Source organism: Cricetulus griseus, chromosome 7 (genome assembly GCF_003668045.3).
Source record: "Cricetulus griseus strain 17A/GY chromosome 7, alternate assembly CriGri-PICRH-1.0, whole genome shotgun sequence".
NCBI classification, from domain to species: domain Eukaryota; kingdom Metazoa; phylum Chordata; class Mammalia; order Rodentia; family Cricetidae; genus Cricetulus; species Cricetulus griseus.
This window is the reverse complement of record NC_048600.1, coordinates 15,443,314-15,464,903: the sequence shown is the minus strand read 5'-3', so window position 1 is coordinate 15,464,903 and position 21,590 is coordinate 15,443,314. Positions and strand designations below refer to the sequence as shown.

The window sequence follows — 21,590 nt, the reverse complement described above, 5'->3', positions numbered from 1 at the left end:
CAAATTTGGTAACAGGTATTAAAACTAAGTGTAAGACATATAAACAGTAACATAATTTACAATAAATAATATATCAAAGGATAAACACAAACCTGTTATGTAACCTCCTGAGGGCTTGAGGTTATCAAACTGTTTGTCATGCTTATTGCGTTCTTCAGAGGTGATAGCCCACATATTTGGCCCTCCTAAAATATAATGAAAGACCAAGACATTACAGTATATACATAAGCCTGTTCAAAACAGTGTATCTACAGAATGCAAAATCCTAACATGCAGACATGAATCTTATCAACTATATATAGCAACCCTAAGACTTTCAGTCATTCAGTCAGTTAATGTCTATTGAATAATAACTGTATGCCACTCACAAGAATGAAGTCAATTTTGGCAATAAAAAGATTAAAGCTGGGTGGTGGTGGCACACGCCTTTAATCTCAGCACTCAGGAGGCAGAAGTAGGTGAGTAGAAGAGTTTGAGACCAGCTTGGTCTACAGAGCTAGTTCCAGAAGAGTCAGGGTTACACAGAGGAACCGTTCCAAAACAACAAAAACGATTAGCGTATTATTCTCATTCTCAAAGAATTCATACATAGAAAATAAGTACCACCATGTACTGTGCTACCTGGGAAGAACTCTGAGCAGAAGTTCGACAACAGCTGTGGGATTCTAAGTTAGAAGCATCAGAAGTGAGAAACAGGAAAGATTAAGCAGAGGCTGGCAATTTCAGTACCTTGCCATGTGCCAAGGTGGTATGAGAACACTCTGCTCACACAAAAAGGACATGGCTTGAGAAGGTAGATGTGCAAGATGCTCTAAGTACATTGAAGAGGCTACTAGCTAAGATACTGTACTTGTGAGTATGGAAAGTGGCAGGAAAGAACTAGCCTGAATTAACTGCAAAGGGTCATTTCCTTTTTCCTTCATCACTGGGGACTGAACCCAAGGCCTCCCTGAACTAGGACACTGTCTACCACCAAGCTGTCTACCCCAACCCTCTTTTAGACTCCCTCTCAAGGTTAGGTCAGATGCCATTTCCTTCAGGAGAACCCTGACATCACTAGATGACAGTAATAGTTTCCTCTTCCAGATTCTCAAGATAGTTTCATGCTTCTGCAGGGCACTCAGGAAGATGCCATAGCTGTCTGAGGTCCATCTGTTCCAGCAGACTCTAAGGTCTGGGAGCAGGAACTCTGTGCATTCATCTTTCTATTCCAAGAACCAGCTGAGTACCAGCAAAGCACAAAGCTTAAAAATGATTCCTGAATAGCTGTCTAATTCAATAAAAGAGGGAGCAGGCAGGAAGGCGTTTACTACATAGGTCAGGACTGGAGGGAACAGAACACTCACAACCCCTTTACTGTCTACCCTTCACATATACTGATCAGCAGCCTTCTGAAGGAGTCTTTGGACTTCTTGGCTAAAAAGCACCTATGTATCACTTCTGGCTACACTTTTAGTTTACTCAACATCTGTCAACAAGGAGCCACATGTATTCAGACACATAAACTCATATATATCTGCTGTCCACACAGTAAAAAAGCTATGGTAGAAAGGCAATTTTCAGAAAAACTAAAGGCCTACTTTAATTTTAAATGCTAAAATTGATTTAACACATTTTCTTAGCTCTAAATGACTGAATAAAAAAACTATAAAAAGAAGTTTTAAGAGGTAGAGTTAAAAATAAAGAAACTTGCTGAAGAACTAAGGATCTAAAGCAGATAAACCCACACACTTGCAAAACAAGCACCACATGTGTAGTAAAACTTCCTTTGTCTTATCAGCTTATTTATCACAGATTGAACACATTATCCATGCAATATACCTACAATAAAATAACACTGAACATGATTTTCACCTATTAAGATTAGCAAAATAAACCAGGAGACCAGTTTGTAAAGAGGACCTAAGAACAAAGTATACATACACGTGTGAAAATTCCATTAAAAGAAACTGTCAGAAGTCCTGTGATGTGAAAAAAAAACTTTATATTATAGAACTTATTTACTGTGTATGACTTTGGAAAAATGATGACTAAAAAGATGAAAATGACAAGGGATGAAAACAGCTGTGAGACCTGATGATGTCAGGTATTTATATGGAGTAGCTCACTAACTCCACCAGCACTAACACTGTAAGTTAGGGTACTATTATGGATAAGGAAACTAAAAGCAATGGTGGAAAAGTAACTTGCTTAAGATAATACAATAAGCAGCTGAGATTAGAATATGAGCAGTTGAAGATTAACTGAGTGGTAGAGCTTGCAGTGAGCAAACACAAGGTTTGGTCCCCAGCATGAGATGGACAAAATGAGAACTGAGGCTAGAACTGGGGTAGCCTGAACTCCCTGAAAGGTATGACCTCCCAGCATACATGATATGCTCTCATACTGTTAACTGTCACCTCTGTAGCCTCAGAATACCACCTAACCCATTTCAAATATGCAATATACCTATGATAAGATAATGACCGATGAATGACAGAAAAAAGCATAATAACATACATGTATGAAAATTCCATTAAAAAACTCACTACTTAGTATACTAACCTAAAAAACTAATTAAAAATTAAAAATGGGCTGGGGGGAGGAGAGAGAGAGTTAGGAGAAAGACAAGGGGAGAAGAGGAGGGGAGAGGAGGACATGAGGGATCAGGAAGATTGAGTCAGGGGAAGAATAGAGGAGAGCAAGAAAGAGATACCATAATAGCGGGAGCCATTATAGGTTTAAAGGGAAATATGGCACTAAGGAAATGTCCAGAGATCTACAAGGATGACACCAACTAACAGTCTAAGCAATAGTGGAGAGGCTACCTTAAATGCCCTTCTCTGATAATGAGATTGTTGACTACCTTATATGCCATCCTAGAGCCTTCATCCAGTAGCTGATGGAAGTAGAAGCAGATACCCACAGCTAAACATTGAATCAAACTCCAGGAATCCAGTTGCAGAGAGGGAGGAGTAATGAGAAAAGGGGTCAAGACCAGGCTGGAGAGACCCACAGAAGCAGCTGACTTGAACAAAGGGGAGCTCATGGACCCCAGACAGCTGGGAATCCAGTCCCCTTGAACATGGGTGTCAGTTAGGAGGCCTGGGCAATCTATGGGGCCTCTGGCAGTGGATCAGTATTTATCCCTAGTGTACAAATGGACTTTGGGAGCCCACTCCACATAGAGGGTTATTCTTTCAGCCTAGATACATGGGGGAGGGCCTAGGCCCTGCTCCAAATGATGACAGACTTTGATGATTCCCCCAATGGAAGGCCTCACCCTCCCTGGGGAGCAGAAAGGGGATAGGATGGGGCGGGGGCAGGGGAGGAGGGGAGGGATAGGGAACTGGAATTGACATGCAAAACAAGCTTGTTTCTAATTTAAATAAAAAATAAAAATGGGCAAAAAAGGTCTCACTGTATATTTGGCCAGGAACTTGCTATGGAGATCAAGCAGCCTTAGATTCAACAGAGATCCACAGATCTCTAAGGCATGCTCCACTTTGTCTGTCTATGGTACTTTTTTTATATACAACTATCTTTTCAACTTTTCTTGGATGCTTGTCTTCATAGTAGAAAACTCAACCAGCCTGTTAATATTTGCTACTTAATTCCTCATGACTCCAAGCAGCAACCATGAACCCTTCATATTTACTCATTCAATAAACATGTAAAGGGAACAAAGATGAATACACGAACACCTTTTAAAAGTCACAGCCTTCTTAATATTTAAGACCCCATCACCAAGAAGACCACAAACAATAGTCACTATTATTATGATTAACATTATCAGCAGAAATGAAATGCTCAGTAAGTTAGGACATGGAATAACTTTTAAATCATGTTCACTTTAAAATTTAAAATATTAAATTTAAATATTAATGTACCAAGAATTTTCTAGAAATGAGATAACCTCAAAATGAAAAAATTCAGCAATATGTGTGATTTAAAGCTAATTTTTAAATAGTTGATACAATTCTAGTTTTCTTACTTAGAATGTAGCACTAACAGAATCTTTCAAAGAGCTATTTGATATTTTGCACCTGGAGGGAAGAAAACCTCCCAATTTTAGTCTATTTTTGCAAACTTTATGGAAGACAGAATAACAAGGTGGTGGTTGATATGCAATATTTTTATGAAAAGCTAATGACTGCTTACACTGTCTGATAATTGTGTTAGGAATCCATCAAAATTCCACCCATCCCCCAACTCATCACTAAACTACAGATGGATTTTCAGAAAGATTTCTCTTGTTTATGCTCTTCTTGCTACTAGCTCTGTTAAGCACATTCATAAAACCAGGGAAGAAGGACAAGTTCTCCACTATAGAGAACCAGTAATATCATCCCTGTCTTCACATGTGTAAATACACATACACATCCATCATTAACACACATACAAAAAGAACACAGGTAGATAGTATGTCAATATTGCAATTGTAAATGTAAGTCAAATATGCTATATTTATTTATATACAATAAAAACTAAATTTTAGAAATAGACTGCAAATAGTATTTGAAGCAAATTTAAACAAGTAACATTTAAAATAAATGACACATACTGATCTAGCAGTAATTTAAATCCCTAAAACACAACTGCCATACTGTTCTCAATAGAGTTGAAGCCTAAGTTACAGGAACTTGAACGTAAAAACCTAGGTTTTACAAGTACCATGCAATGCTGCATCTGACTGTACAGACCCAACATCAGGCTCAGCAATTCCTAACCATATATATGGTTCAAAGACTACCATGCCCTAAACTTCAAAAGGTAACAAAGCTCCAAGAAAACAGTATTCTTAAAGCCACTGGAGGTTTTTATTCTGTACCCCTTCCTCTCCTTTCTAGATTATGGATAAAGCCATTATGATGGGTTTCATAACTTCTTTCTCAGTCTTCAGCACCCCATAATTCTGAGGCTGAAACAAGCTATGTCACCCTGTAATATCAACCAGTAGTAACATGTATCTGAAATAACTTCTTGCCTGGCACTTGGCGGCCTCTCTATCATGTTCTCTCAATCTGCAAACTTACTCAGTTTTTGAAAAGCAGAATGCAAAGCACCGTGATTAAGAAGGCTTTGGGGATGATGGTTCTGCAGTGCAAAAGATTAGGAGCAGAGCTGCAGTTGCAAAACAGGAGGCACTGACAGCCTTTCTAATCTTGTGAAAAATGAAATAAAACAAGGAAGTGAAGCACTAGAGACTAAAAAACATCTTGTTTAATAGAACTGTGTGACACAATGCAAATGTTCTTTATCTACACTGATGGAATATGGCAGCCTCAGCTATGTGTGGTTTTAAGAACATGAAATGCAGTGGTATGGTTTACTGGATTTTTATTAGTTTAAATTGAAACTGAAAAAGACAGATGTGGCTACTATATTAGACAGACAGCACTCTGAGAACCAAAGCAGCCTAATGAGTCTGTAGTTAGTCTTAGAATGATAAAGATATCCATGGCCAAATAGGATGAATGTGTCACGGCACTAATACAAACAACTGGGCCCAGCATCAAAAAAATTAAACTGTGACAAATGACTTACTAGAGGTGCAGACACTGCTCTTGAAGTTTTGTGTTATACATGGATGTTGCTTTCAATAACATTCTAAATGCTGAATTGGACTTAGATGTATAGAAGTTACTAAGTTGAAGATAACAGAGTCACTCTGTTACCAGTTTTTCAGAAGTTTTTAAGAAAAACAACTATCTTTATTCCTATCTACCACTTCCTAATTCATGACTGGAATCTTAGTCACACGGGCATTTTTGTCATTGAACATTTTGTTTGTTTCTAGTCATTTTTATTTATAAATGAGCTATATAATAAATACTTATGGGCTGGGCAGTGGTGGCGCATGCCTTTAATCACAGCACTCAGGAGGCAGAGGCAGGTGGATCTATGTGAGTTAGAGACCAGCCTGGTCTACAAGAGCTAGTTCCAGGTTGTCCTCCAAAGCCACAGAGAAACCCTGTCTTGAAAAACCAAAATAAATAAATAAATTAAATAAATAAATAAATAAATAAAATAAATACTTGTGGAATGGAAGAAAGACTGGGGTCATACTGCTTATGTGTTTATTGAATTTATAAACCTTATTAATATGCTGGTTGAAGTTTGTAAGTAAACTGAGTTTAGTGAAGACATTTTCATATGAGGCACAGAACTCGTCGAGGCTGGAAGAACATCACTGTCTTAAACTTACATATCAATCATTATGGCAAAACATTATTATTTAATTTAAAAATGTCTGTGGCATCCATCCCTATAATCCTACACCATTTCAACAATATTAATTTTAATTTTTATTTCTTTATTTCTTTATTTATTTATTTATTGGGAGGGCACAAGCTAGGCAGTGTGTGGAGGTCAGAAGACAACTTGTAGGAGTCACTTCTCTCCTTCCACCATGTGGGTCTCAGCATAATTAGGTAATATAAACATGAAATAATATGAATATTTATAAAGGAAAATTTAATCTCATATTTATATTACTAAAGGAATCTTGTTGGCCTAATCTTCTTGCAATCATCTGGACAGCTAACTTCCTTAGTCTTCACCTAAGGGTACTTTGCTTTCTGTCTTCCAGTCTCATGCATTAAGCAGAATATACCTTTAGGCTATTCTCAATGTTCAATGGGAAACACATATTCCAGATACTATCAAAAATGCTTCAACAGAAATGTGGAATTTACTGCATAATACTAATAAGAAAATACATGTATTGTTCTGAAATGCTCAGTGTTTTCAACCAGAATACTTCAAGTTTTACATTTTAAAAGTCAAGGAAAATTACCTACAAAAATGTTTCAGCAGACTCACCACCACAATAAAAGCCCACATCCTCTCATCCTACCATCAGCACAAAGTTACTTACCATTCATAGCTGTGGGAAACTGAGCCATCATGGTTCTGAATTTTTCTTGCAGCTCTCAGCCATCTGTAACATGAAAACATGGCGCTATTAATGCAACAAAGACAGATCACAGCTTAGCGCTAAGCTGTGGGACTGTCTGTCCCATTTAGCACACAAGTCCAACAAAACCAACACAGAGCTCCTGCTGCCGCTGAACAGGCAGAATTCATAGTTGGGGATGAGGAGGGGATTTTTAAAACATAAATCCAATTAATTTATTGACAAGAGAATTGACATCTGATTTTCCTCCTACAGAGCAATGGTGCTGCCTTCAGTACATGACCACTTAAAAGAAACATATATGCAATAGCAAATACAGAATAAAGAAGCTCTGGGCATTAATCAATATATGTGTAGAAATAAATTCAGGAGAGACAAAGAGCTGTTATGATTAGGCAAGAATTGATATAAGGAAAACAACTGCATAAATTAAGTATAGAACATGGAAATTGGACACTGGTGGCACACACCTTTAATACCAGCACTCAGGAGGCAGAGGCAGGTGGATCTCTGAGTTCAAGGCCAGCCTGGTATACAGAGCAAGTTCTAGTACAGCCAGGAACCCTGTCTCAAAAAAAAAAAAAGAATATCATGGAAATCCATAATATTGTTTTAATCCCCAGCAAGAAATATATCCAAAATAAATGAAATACTGCTTTTTAATTAAGCTCTAAAAATAGTCTAAAAAGAATGGCGTAGATAGCAAAACACACTGACAACACAAAGGTACAATTTAGAAGTAATTATCAAGCTAGCATACTGAGGAGGCAGAGACAGGAGGATCTCTGTGAGTTCAAGGCCAGCCTGATCTTCAGAGTGAGTTCCAGGAGAGCCAGAACTACACAGAGAAACTCTGCCTTAAAAACCAAAAAAAGTAATTAACAAAAGCCATCATAATTACTAAAATATATTTAAGAAAAGGGTCTTTGTAGCTAACAGTTCTAGGTTCAGATCTACTTGGCTCTATTCCTAACTGTGACCACAGAAAAGTCTTAGATTCCTTGTCTACAAAAATACTTTGGATCACTATTTGTTTTAAGTATTACACAATCCAGTCAATACACTGCCTGACAGACAGTGTGTATTCAGTAAATGACAGCTACTCCATAAACATCCAGAGAAAGTGAAGTAATCATTTTGACACCCCCATTCATTATTTAACTGTAAATAAATACAAAATTCAAATTTTGCTCCAAGAATCTTGAAGCTAGGACTAGTCAGAGACAGTTTAAAAGGTCACTCAGTACCTCATCTATCTAACCAAATAATTTAAATATTAATAGTTTTAGGAGCCCTTCCAAAATACTTGAATAGGTGATTTAAACAAAACAGTCAGGAAAGGTTCATATGAAGCTATCACCAGAAAAACTGGATGACTGGCTGTCAAAAGTACTGTCCTGAGGAACCAGAACATTAGTGAATTCAGTATACTAGCATTCTATGCTACCAAGGATCAAATACTATAATGACTTAGATAAATATGGTTATATTTCATATTCATTTAGTGATTCCTGGTACATAAATCCAATTAATTTATTGACAAGAGAATTGACAGCTGATTTTCCTCCTACAGAGCAAACTAATTCATCTATTATTACATGTGGTAAGCAAAAGGAGAAGTGATGAGAGTGGTTAATGGCAAGAAGTATCCATCTACACAACAAAGAAAAGTCAGAGCTGAGACGGAGGGATGGGCAAACCTCCACAAATGCTCACATGGCAATTCTACTCTACACTACCTCCTGTCAAAACACACGTCCTTGCTTAGCTGACAACAAGCTTTATGGCAGTGGAGCTATTGTCACCACTCATCCTTTTACTCTTTCTGGGTAGGAACAAAGTTTACCATGAATATGTTGGTTTTCTCCATTCCTTTCTTACAAGATAAACTCCAAGTATTGAAGTTGTTTACAAAAAAATTAATGCCAAAACTCTGGTTGGTGATTGGAATTCTTATAGAAGGTACAATGAGTGAGTAAGAATCAATTATAATTAGAAGGGTAAAATCCTGAATTTAACTGTAGCAGATAAGCATTCTGAAGGGTTTTATAGAAAGGAACATACATTTCATTTAAGATAGACAATCAATTATGAAGAAAAGGCAGAAGCAAGGAGCTCAACCAGAGCAAGCTGAAATCAAAACGTGGCACTATAATAGAGGCAGTGGGAAGAGATGAGAGGAGCTAGAAAAACAGTAGTGTTCACAATAAGCGGAACTCACTGATTTGATGGAAATGAGTGATGATGTAATAATCAGAAACAAAGAGACAATTCCCAGAATTACAGTCTGTGAGGTTGGGAAAATGGTGGCATAACTAGCTAAAAAAGTTAACACCAAAAGAAGCTCAACTACTCATGACTACAAACTTCCTTAAATGCAGGACAATTCCACAAATACATTTTACATCCTCCATGACATAAGCAATGTAAGAAAAATAAGATGTCTACCAGAAAGCAACTATCTACTTAGACGTGCAGCATCAAACACAGTTTCCTGTAATAGACAAGTTTTAGACATGAGAGAAAGCTTGTCGAAAGCATTATATATAACCTACTATGTAACCTTCTAAAGTACTAAACACAGTGTCAATGACAACTGAGACAACAGACCAACTAGGAACAATCCCATGGACAGAAAACCTTTAATCAGTTAAGGTCTAAACCTACAAACCATCTGTCTAGAACTTTTGACTGGGTATCATGTACTCTAAGGAGATAACAAAGGCCGTGTGGTTGATACTCAACTATCACAGTAATAATTCTGAAATAAAATAATAATCAATTTGAATAATCAAATAATACAATGGACAGGGAAGGCAAGCCTCCTGGTATTACAGAATCTTTTCCACCTTGTATGCACAATTTACCTATTCATTCATGCATGCAAACACCATACAGCAGCATTTACACATGTATAAAGCATTTGGTTGTCTCTGGTAGCATCTGATTATGGTAATATAATTTGTTGGAATCAGTAAGCTTTTAAAGCATACCAGTGCATCTGTTTTAGTTACATTAATTTTCTGTACCATTTTAGAATCATTAATTGTACCATGCTTAACAAGTTTCCTAGTTCATTAAAAGACTTGGAGAGAATAATAATTGGGGCTGGAGATGGAGCTCAGAGATAGGGCACTTGCCTAGCATGCACAAGGTCTTGGGTTCAATCCCCAGTGCTTCATGAGAAGAAATATAACTGAAATTTTGAAAAACATGACAGATCATATAAGTCTGTTCTGCATTTTTTAAATAATTGCTAACATTTCTATTGTTAATACATCGAATCTGTAGATTGCTTTTGGTAAGATGGCCATTTTTACTATGTTGATACTATCTATCCAAGAGCATGGGAGATATTTCCATTTTCCTATATCTTCTTTAATTTCTTTTTTTAAAGACTCAAAGTTCTTGTTATACAGGTCTTTCACTTGTTTGGTTAGCGTTACCCCAAGATATTTTATATTGCTTGTGGCTATTGTAAAGGGTGATGTTTCTCTGATTTCTTTCTCAGCCCATATAGTAGGGCTACTGATTTTTTTTTTTTTTTTGAGCTAATCTTGTATCCTGCCACTTTACTGAAGGTGTTATCAGCTGTAGGAGTTTCCTGGTAGATTTTTGGGTCACTTATGTAAACTATCGTATCATCTACAAATAGTGAGAATTTGACTTCTTTTCCAATTTGTATCCCCTTTGATCTTCTTTTGTTGTCTTATTGCTTTAGCTAGAACTTCAAGTACAATATTGAAGAGGTATGGAGAGAGTGGACAACCTTGTCTTGTTCCTGATTTTAGAGGAATCACGTTGAGTTTCTCTCCATTTAGTTTGATGTTGGCTGTTGGTTTGCTGTATATTGCTTTTATTATTTTTTAGTTTTTCAAGACAGGGTTTCTCTGTGTGGCTTTGGAGCCTATCCTGGCACTCGCTCTGGAGATCAGTCTGACCTCCAACTCACAGAGATCCGCCTGTCTCTGCTTCCCAAGTGCTGGGATTAAAGGCATGTGTCACCAAACGCCCGGTTCCATTTGACAGTATTTTACTGAGTATTTTTGCACCAATGTTCATGAGGGATATTGGTCTGTAGTTCTCTTTCTTAGTTGTGTCTTTGTGTTGCTTGGGTACCATAGGCAATAGATATTCCCACTTTACCAACAGCCAAAAGAAAAAAAAAGGGGGGGATTCACACACAGTACCACCAACAACAACAAATCTAAAACAAACAAGAATTAACAATCAATGGTCATTAATATCTCTCAATAGTAATGGTCTTAATTCACCTATAAAAAGACACAGGCTAACAGAATGGATACGAAGACATAATCCATCCTTTTGCTATTAAGGGTTGGGAAAAGATTTTCCAATCAAATGGACCCAAGAAACAATCCTAATATCTAACAAATTAGATTTTAAACTAAAATCAATCAAAAGAGATGAAGAAGGTCATTTCATATTCATCACAGGAGAAATCTATCAAGATGAAGTCTCAATCCTGAATATCTATGCCCCAAATACAAAGGCATCCACATTCATAAAAGAAACATTACTAAAACTCAGATCACACATAAAACCTCACAAACTTATAGTGAGAGACTTCAACACTCCACTCTCACCATTAGACAGGACCACCAGACAAACTTAACAAAGAAACAAAGGAAGTAACAGAAGTTATGACCCAATTGGGTTTAACAGACATCTATAGAACACTCCATCCAAACACAAAAGAATATACCTTCTTCTCAGCGCCACATGGAACCTTCTCTAAAATTGACCACATACTCAACAATATAGCAAACCTCAATAGGTACAAAAAATTGGAATAACGCCCTATATCTTATCAGACCACCATGCTTTAAAGTTAGAATTCAACAACACCACACATGGCAGAAACCCTACAAACTCATGGAAACTGAACAATGAACAATTGCACCATTCCTGGGTCAAGAAAGAAAAAAAGAAATTAAAGGTTTCCTATAATTCAATGAAAATGAAGACACAACATACCCAAACTTATGGGACACTTCGAAAGCAGTGCTAAGAGGAAAGTTCATAGCACTAAGTGTCCACATGAAGAAACTGGATAATAGTCACACCAGAGAATTAACAACAAAACTGAAAACTCTAGAACAAAAAGAAGCAAACTCACTCAGGAAATAATCAAATTTAGGGCTGAAATCAATAAAGTAGAAACTAGGAAAACAATACAAAGAATCAATGTAACAAAGAGTTGATTCTTTGAGAAAATCAACAAGCTAGACAATCCTTTATCCAAACTAACCAAAAGGCAGAGAGAGAGAGAGAGAATATGCAGATTAACAAAATCATAAATGAAAAGGGGGACATAACAATGGACACTGGGGATATCCAGAGAATCATCAGGTCATACTTTGAAAACCTGTACTTCATAAAATTTGAAAATTTAAAGGAAATGGACAATTTTCTGGATAGATTTCACTTACCAAAATTAAATCAAGAACAGATAAACAATTTAAATAGACCTTTAACCCCTAATGAAATAGAAGCAGTCATCAGAAGTCTCCCAAACAAACAAACAAAAAAAGCCCAGGGCCAGATGGTTTCAGTGCAGAATTCTACCAGAAATTCAAAGAACAGCTCATACCAATTCTCCTCAAAGTGTTCCACACAATAGAAGCAGAAGGGCCATTGCCAAACTCTTTTTACGAGGCCACTTGAAACTTTTAACAATTCTACAGAAAACCAGGATCAGCACTTGAGGCTGACTCAGTAGCAAGTCATTATGTGAATTAGAAGAACTGATGGGGGAATGTCCTTCTGTATATATGTTTCTCTTATGATTGATGAATAAAACACTGACTGGCCAGTAGCCAGGCAGGAAGTTTAGGTAGGGCTATGAGACAAGGAGAATTCTGGGGAGAAGATGCAGAGAGTGAGCTGCAGGAGAGACGCCATGTAGCTGCCAAGGAAGAAAGGGGACCAGGCATCTCCAGTAAGCCCAAGATCATGTGGAAATACATAGATTAATAGACATGGGTTAATAATTAAGAGAGAGTTAGCCAACAAGAAGCCTAAGCCATCAGCCAAACAGTTTATAATTAATATGTCTCTGGGTTTATTTGGGGCTAAACAGCCGTGGGACCAGGTGGGACAGAAACCTCATCTACAGAGAACCTTCTAGAATAGTTTTCCACCCCTGGAATGTTCTCACATAGCTACTAGTTTTGTTTTTTTCCCCCATAGCATCACTGGTGTTCCACTCTTTCATAAACTCTCCCAGTAATTACAAGTTAGGTCTAAGCTCGTGGATGAAAGTCACTCCAATCTACTTTACCTACCACTTGCCCCTGATGGATGTGGACATCAACCTTTCTTGAAACAAAGATGTCAGCCGGGCGGTGGTGGCACACACCTTTAATCCCAGCACTCAGGAGGCAGAGGCAGGCAGATCTCTGTGAGTTCGAGACCAGCCTGGCCTACAAGAGCTAGTTCCAGGACAGGCTCCAAAGCCACAGAGAAACCCTGTCTCAAAAAACAACAAAAAAGAAACAAGGATGCCTTTTCCTCTGCCTTGTTCTTTCCTAAAGATGTGTTGCCTCTTCACAGTCACCTGCTGGCTTCTTAGCCTTTAATTCCCAATTCAAATGACATCTTTTCTTTAAAAGAATTCTCTCCTCCCTGGCAGTTAATTACCATCTCCTACATATGTCTATAAGACTTGTTCAACCAAAATAATCTCATTTATCATACTGCCCTTCAATTTCCCATTACCCTTGTTTGCCTGTGTCACATGCCCTGGGCACGTCATTTTTATTTAGTTGGGTATGCCTAGTTCTTAAACCAAATCTTCCATAGAAAATATTTATAACTGAACAAGTTAATCTGGCAAATAAGCTGGGCGTTGGTGGTGCACGCCTTTAATCCCAGGACTTGGGAGGCAGAGGCAGGCAGATCTCTGTGAGTTCGAGGCTAGCCTGGTCTACAGAGCGAGTACCAGGATAGGCTCCAAAACTACACAGATAAAACCCTGTCTCGAAAAACCAAAAAAAAAAAAAAAAAATCTGGTAAATAAAATATATGACTCACATAGAAACAAATGAACCGTAACATCAATAACAACAAAGAAACAAACCAAAGGAAGCAGGGAAAGCAATGTCAACTTGAACACATCAGACTGGAGAGATAGAGATGGCTTGGTAGGTGAAAACACTTGCCTCAGAAGCCAGAGACCTGTATGCTCGATCCCAAGGATCCATCACAGGAGAGAACCAACTCTCCAAAAGTTGTCCTCTGACTTTGATAAGCCTGCTCTGGCACACATGCACCCGCACCCATGCACACATTATACATACACATGTGCACACATATGTGCACATACACATTAGTAATAAAATAGAACTTTTAAAGATTGAATATATAGGGGAGAGCTGGTAGGAAAGAAGAGGATCCAAACTGCCTCCATAAAATCCTCCAGAAATCAGAGATTTGGGTAACAACCATACTGTCCCCTGTAACATGGCTCTTCTATAATTGGTGGCAGATCTTTTTTTCTTTTAAGTATACTTTTAGAGATAAGAATTTTTATTTCTCAGGCCAGACAGTGATGGCACTTGGGAGGCAGAGGCAGGCAGATCTCCATGAGTTCGAGGCCAGCCTGGCCTACAGAGTGAGTTCCAGGACAGCCAAGGCTGCTACACGGAAAAACCCTGTCTCGAAACCACGCCCCCCACCAAATTATTTATTTCTCATTAAATTCTGAGGCATTTTAAATTTTTAGTACAGAGGAAAGCTTAGATTCTTCAGCTCATCTTTGACTCATAACACTTAAATAGTTTAAATAAATTTGACTAAAGGCCTGACACTCAAATCCATGATAGTACAGTTCCTGAGGGTACATATTTTAAATTTGTGATTACATTGTCATTTATTTTGTGTGCATGTGTGTTTATGTGTATGGATATAGGTGTGCACACACAGCAGCAATCATGAGGAAGTCAGAGGACAACTCTATGGAGTCAGTTCTCTTCTTCTACCATGTGGGTTCAGAGGAACAAACTCAAGTTGTCAGGTTTGGAAGTGTGTGCCTTCATCCACTGAGCCAACTTCCCAGCCTAGGCTGTTTTGTGTTTTGAGATAAGGTCTTGATATGCATCGAAGGTTGTACTAGAATTCATGATTCTTTAGACTTAGCCTCTAAGCCTGTAAGATATCACCTGGAGCAGTGACATTAAATTTGGGAGACAAGTTGAAACAACAGCAAACTTCAAATGTGAACATACTTAATTTGACATCTTTAAAAGACATGTTGGTGGGAGTGACAAAGAAGATAGAAAGAGCTCTGTTTGAGCTACAGATCCATATTTGATAGTCACTGGGGACTTGGTATAGTTATAATCAAGTCAGGGAAATAATGTATCAGGAACAAAAGAGGCCAGGCATGGTGGCACATGCCTATAATTCCAGCACCCATAAGGCAGTGGCAGATGGATTTCTGAGAATTATAAGCCAGCCTGGTCTACCTAGTAGAGTTTCAGGGCCAGCCAGGTCTATATAATGAGACCTTGTCTCAAAAGCAAACACAAAGAAAAAGCATTCCAAGGAGAGGTTACACTGCCAAATGGTACCAAAAAAAAGGCTAAGCTATTAGTCTTAGCAACCTGTCAAGTATAGTTCTAGTGGCTTCAAAAGTCAAACCAAGTGGATGATGCAGTAAAGGGAAGTGACATGTAGGTGACTCAAGAAATATTTAGTTGCTGGGCACGATAGCAATCATTTTTTAAATCCCAGAATTCAGGAGACAGAGTCAGGAGCATCTCTGTGAGTTTGAGGCCAGCCTTGGTCTACATAGTGAGTTCCAAGACAGCCAGGGCTACAGAAAGAGATACTGTCTCAAAACAAAATAAAACAAACAAGCAAAAAACAACAACAAAATGAAATGTTGTTGAAGAAAGAAGAGGGGGTGGGAAGAGGAGTAAGGAAGGGAAGGTGGGGCTAGAGGGTGGTGGTGCATTTGAGAGGCAGGCAAATCTCCAGAGAGTTTTGAGGCCAGCCTGATCTACAGAGCAAGTTCCAGGACAGGTTCTGTTTGGGGGTGGGGAAGGGGGTTAAGGAGGATTATTGTATTTACTTTTTAGACAGGGAAACAAAACTATTTTCCTAGAGAAAACGAAAATCTCCAAAAGAAGTGAAAAGAAACACTATCTATGTAAGTGGAATTACATAGCTCTTAGGCATAAAGTACACCATGGGACAGGATTTCTGGCTCTGGGAATAAAGTTTAGATATAGAAACAGGAATGAATACAGACATTCACAGGTATAGGAGCAAGAAAATAGGAACAGAGAAAAAACAGATTTCTTTCTGCCACTCTTTTTTCTTTCCCCCTCTTCAACGGGCAGGGTTGAAGAGAGACTAATTTCTTGAACCCTCCAGTGTCTAAATGCAAATTTCTTTTCTGAGACAGAAAAGGGGGAGGCCACATGCAGATCAGTTTCCAAGAATCAGCAAACCTGTATCCATTCAAATCAACCTTTGCCCTACACTGTCAGACATTTGTTAAATGAATGAACATGGAGGAGATAGTGTAGACAAAGGTAAGCAATACTTCAAAAACATAAGATTTCTGTAGTCTGGGAAAATAATGATGAATTATTCATACTTGATAGCAACAACACAAGGAACCATAACACACCCTAGTGATAGAAATACAAACAAGCACAACTTTATGTTTTTGAAAAAACTTAAAAACCACACATCTCACAAACAGATTTAGTCAAAGTCCACTATCAAGACAGCAATCATTAATAGGTTTGAATATTTTTCCAGATCTTATTTATATACTGGGAAACGAAGGAGGCAGAGGAGGAAGAAGAAGAGGAGAAGGAGAAGGAAGGAGGAAGAGGAGGCGGAGGAGGAGGCCAGGCAGTGGTGGCACATGCCTTTAATCCCAGCACTCAGGAATCAGAAGCAGGAGAATCCTTGTGAGTCTGAGGCTAGCCTGGTCTACAAAGCAGTTCCTAGACAGGCTCCAAAGCTACACAGAGAAATGTCTCAAAAAAACCAAACAAACAACCTCCCCAAAAAACCAAAACAAACAAACAAAAAAGAAAGTATACATTTATGTTAAGTTTTCAAAGATGAATCCTACACATGGAAAGTGAGTTAATGTATGAACATTGCAATTTTAGTAGATATTACCAAATAGCTTAAATTGGACTTCATCTATAAAGTCTTCCAGTATAGTCTGATGGCATAATACCAATAAGATGAGGCTTAAATACAAAATGTTAGAAAGACATTTAGCCTCTCTAAGCTCTTGTCTCTGAACTATATTTCCCATACCAACAAATGTAACATGCTACATGGACCTGAGGAGATAATTCAGTGGGTAAAATGCTTGGAGCACAAACGTGAGGATATGAAGTTACACATCTAGCACCCACATACGTGCCAGGCATAGCAGTGTACCCTGTAACCCCAGGGCAGGGGCAGAGTTGGGGATAAGGAAATACATCGCAAGAATCTGAAATAACAACCTCCAGGTTCACTGGCAGACCCTGTCTCAAAAACTAAGGTGGACACAGAGGAAGACACTATTGTGCAACACGTACGCACACAGCCACACATGATCTAAAACATGACATTTTATTATGCAGAAAATGTGGTGACTTGAAGACCTTTGTCTTAACTTTACTGTTGTTGTGATAAAGCCCCTGAACGTAAGGGTATTTTAAGGCAATTTAAGAAAGGGTTTACTCTGGCTTAGGATCTTCCTCCCGAGAGCTGAGATTACAGGTCTACTCCAGTGTGTCCTAAACTACACATCTTTCATATATTCATCTTAAATATTTTAATTCATCTCTATGCATTATAATTTCAGCACACTATCAGTATAAAAGACCTTTTACATTTTTAATTATCTTTATAATCCAGTATATATTCTTTTATAATTATATTAGTCCAAGAGCAATGGGAAAACAGCCAACTCAAGACAATGTCAATGATGCAGTATCCATCAACATATAGGTATATGCATAGTAGGAATTTTTCAATGCCAACAACAACATTGTACAAATGAGATTTTTTAAAAATTTAGTCCTCAGTATGACCTAAATAATTTTAGTTTATGAACCCTAAATTTCAATAATTCTTGATAACTTAGATTCTTAATGAGTAGTTACACACAAATATCAAAGACTGGGAATAGAAGAATAATAGCCCTGAGAACACTGAGATGAATTGAATATTTGGTTCATCACCCGCCAGAAAAAAGGCTCATGGCTTGGTATCTTGGACCATAATGGAAACCTTTATCTAATCCAATAATTTTCACTGTGACACTGTGTAGTGGCTCAACCAGAATACAAAATAAGTTTCCAATGCTTTAAAACACAACATGGAAGCTCCTTCAAATGTTACATATAGGTTGTCATAGAAATCAGCAATTCTACTCTAAGGATAAGCTTAAAAGAAATGAAACAAACATGTCCACACAAAAACCTATACACAACTTCTTATAGTACTTTTATTCACATTGGCCAAAAAGGTAAAACAACCCAAATATCTATCAAACAATGAACAAACAAATATAATCTACACATATAATAAAAGACTATTTAGGCATTAAAAGGAACAAAATGAGATCTTTTTCCTTCTTACTTTTCCAGCAAGTTTTACAAATTGTCAACCTGACAGAGTACAGGATCATCTGAGACACCAGTCTCTGAGCATAACTATGGAGGGTTATCTTGACTTCAGTAATTGAGGTGCAAAGACCCACCACTGTGGGGAGCACCATTCCCTTGTCAGGATCCTGAACTACTTAAGTGATGAAAAGGGACTGAGACACAGCATGAAGTCATCACTCTCTGCTTCCTGACTGTGGCTACAACATGATCAGATGCTTCCCAAACTTGTGCTTCTTGGACTTCCCCACCAAGACGGACCATTAGCCGTAGGACTGTGAGCAAGAATAAAACCTTTCTCCCTTAGGTTGCTGTGGTCAGGGTATTTTGTCATAATGGGGGAAGGAAATCTAAGATATTGCTATATAATATATAAATGCTAGTAATTTTTGTATTTTGATTTTATATCGCACAACTTGACAAAGTGTCTATCAGGTCTACAAGTTTTCTAGTGGAGTCTGTAGGATTTTAGGAAAGAATCTGAGAACAGGAATAATTTGCTTTCCTCCTTTCCCATTTGTATTCCTTTAATATCCTCCTTCTGTCTTATTGCTCTAGCTAAGACTCTAAGTACTATACTAAGAGTAGAGAAGAGTGAGAACTGCTTGGGTTTTACCCAATTTGTGTAATGTTGGCTATAGATTTGTCATATGTGGTCCTTATTATGTTTAGATATATCCCATCTATTTCCATTTTCTACAGAATTTTTATGATGAAGGCATGGTGAACTTCGTCATATGCTTTTGTTTCTTTATCAATGAAGCTGATTGGGTGATTTTTGTCCTTAAGTTCATTTATATGATACATTTGTTGATTTGAACACATTGAACCATCCTTGCATCCCTGGGATGAAATGAAGTTGGTTATGATGTATAATCTTACTATGTCCTTGAATTTAGGTTGCAAGTATCTTGTTTAAGGTTTTTATATCTATGATCATCAAGAAAATCTGTCTATATATTTCTTTTTGTTGTTACAACTTTGTCTAGCTTTGGTATCAGAGCAATACTGGCTTTGTAATTAGTTTGGTAGTATTCCTTCCCTTTCTATTTTGCGAATAGTTTGAGACATGCTGGTATCAGATTTCCCTTCAAATTTTGGTAGAATTAAGCAGTGAATCACCTGAAAATACACTATTCACAATAGCTTCAAAGAAAAATGAAAATAAAAACTCAGAAATACTAAAAATCATAGAATTAGGAACTTTAAAATGGTGACACTGTAATTGAATTATAAAGCTGTTATTCTAAATAAGCTAATATTCTTTACATTCATACAATGTGTTGTAAGAGTCTAGTCTTTATTTACAAACCAGAGTTGAACTATCTACCCTCCGACTCTGCTTTTCTCCTCAGTGCCTGCAGAACTACCTACCTTGTTGGTGACATTTCTACTTATGAAAGCTTCCTTTCACTTCCATTTCCTCTTATACATAACATCTAGTATCCTAACTTCTGATTTCATATTTGCTCATCTTTATGAGACTGCCAATGCCTGCAATTATCTCTTCATTTTCATATAATTGATGTTGAGCTGTTAGCCATAAGGTAGATACTAAAGTTTTTTAATCATGAACTCCCAAGAGATTAGCATACTTTCAATTGCACAGAGGACAAGCAGGCTACAATTATTTTGAAAACAGATCACCTAACTCAAGTTGAATCCCAGTACACATACTCTACAGGTTTGTGGCCTTATCCACAACACACATACAATTTCCTAATCCATGTGGGTAAACTGGACTAAAATGCAAGGTTACTTTAACACTAATACCTGTAAAAGATTTGGCACATAGGATGTTTATATGTGTTAGATATTAAAATTACTATATTCACATTATTTTCTAATAGGTATTCATCATCTTTATTTCACTGAAGCAAATTAGTTGTGCAGAGAGTATCAATAGATAAAAAGATTATGTTTTTGGCCCCAAATACTCAAAGCATATTGTTCTCTAAAAGCTTCTAAATACAAACTCTAATTCTAGTTCTGGAACTTAACTCTCTTCAGTTTAAGATGTTTAAACACAATATATATTTTGACGTTTATAAACATTAAGGTTAACTAACAAAGCAAGAAGTCGTCAAGAGGGCATAAAAACCAGAAATGATGCACTGAGTTAGTACTCAAAATCATGCTGAAGCTTTAAACCAGTTATAGAAGAGTCGGTCAACAGGCCTGAACAAAGCAATTCACACACACACACAATGGGGGAAACACACCTAAAATAGCATGTGACTCAATCGCTGCCCAGAAAGGAGGGTGAGGACCAGGCCCCTCTGGAGCCTAGTCTCAATTGTCTCATAAAAAGTAAATATTTAAACAAAACTATTTACTTGGGTTGAATAAAATGTATGCAGAGAAGGACTTGAATAATATGTTCAACTTTCAAGTAAAATGTGACTTCTTTGAAACAATTTAACTTCCAAAGTTTTAAACCTTTATAAAAAACACAAAGGAAAGAGTAAACAGATTCATCTATGTAGCTATTTGAAAGTTGTGAGGGTTTTTGTTCTGTTTTGTTTTTCTTTTTCTTTTTTCTTCTTCTTCTTTTTTTTTTTTTTTTTTTTTTTTTTGAGACAGGGGTTTCTCTGTGTAATAGCCCTGAATGTACTAGAACTCTGTAGACCAGGCTGGCCTCACTCTACCTGCCTCTGTCTCAATTGCTGGGATTAAAGGTATGTTCCACCACTGCCCAGTAGGATTTTTTTTTTTTTAAGTAAAAGGTAATTAAATGGGGTAAATAACATAGAGAAGATAGCCAGTTAATACTTTAATGTATAAGAAACTATTAAAATGGATAATGAAAACACTAAGCCTTCAATTAGTTTACAAAAAACACTAATAAATGTTAATATCACTAATAATTAAGAAAATGAAAATTAGACAGGTGTGGTAGCACATGTCCTTAATCTCAGCCTTCCAGAGTAGAGAGAGTAGTTCCAGGACAGCCATGCTACATAGAGAAGACCTGTCTCAAAAACCATTTGTATACACACACACACACACACACACACACACACACACACACACACACA

At 37.4% G+C, this 21,590-nt stretch overlaps 1 protein-coding gene across 5 annotated transcripts in view; it reads right to left on the bottom strand.

Moving 5' to 3' along the window:
• Positions 1-21,590, bottom strand: part of Itsn2 (intersectin 2) — a 116,097-nt gene that overhangs the window by 83,249 nt on the left and 11,258 nt on the right. For all 5 annotated transcript variants that reach the window (XM_027424570.2, XM_035448072.1, XM_027424571.2 and 2 more), the window contains exons 2-3: positions 6,860-6,922; positions 93-185 (exon numbers count right to left, since the gene is read on the bottom strand). In XM_027424570.2, coding sequence (XP_027280371.1) covers positions 93-185; positions 6,860-6,890 — 124 coding nt within the window. In that variant the 5' untranslated portion in view covers positions 6,891-6,922. The remainder of the gene's footprint in view (positions 1-92; positions 186-6,859; positions 6,923-21,590) is intronic.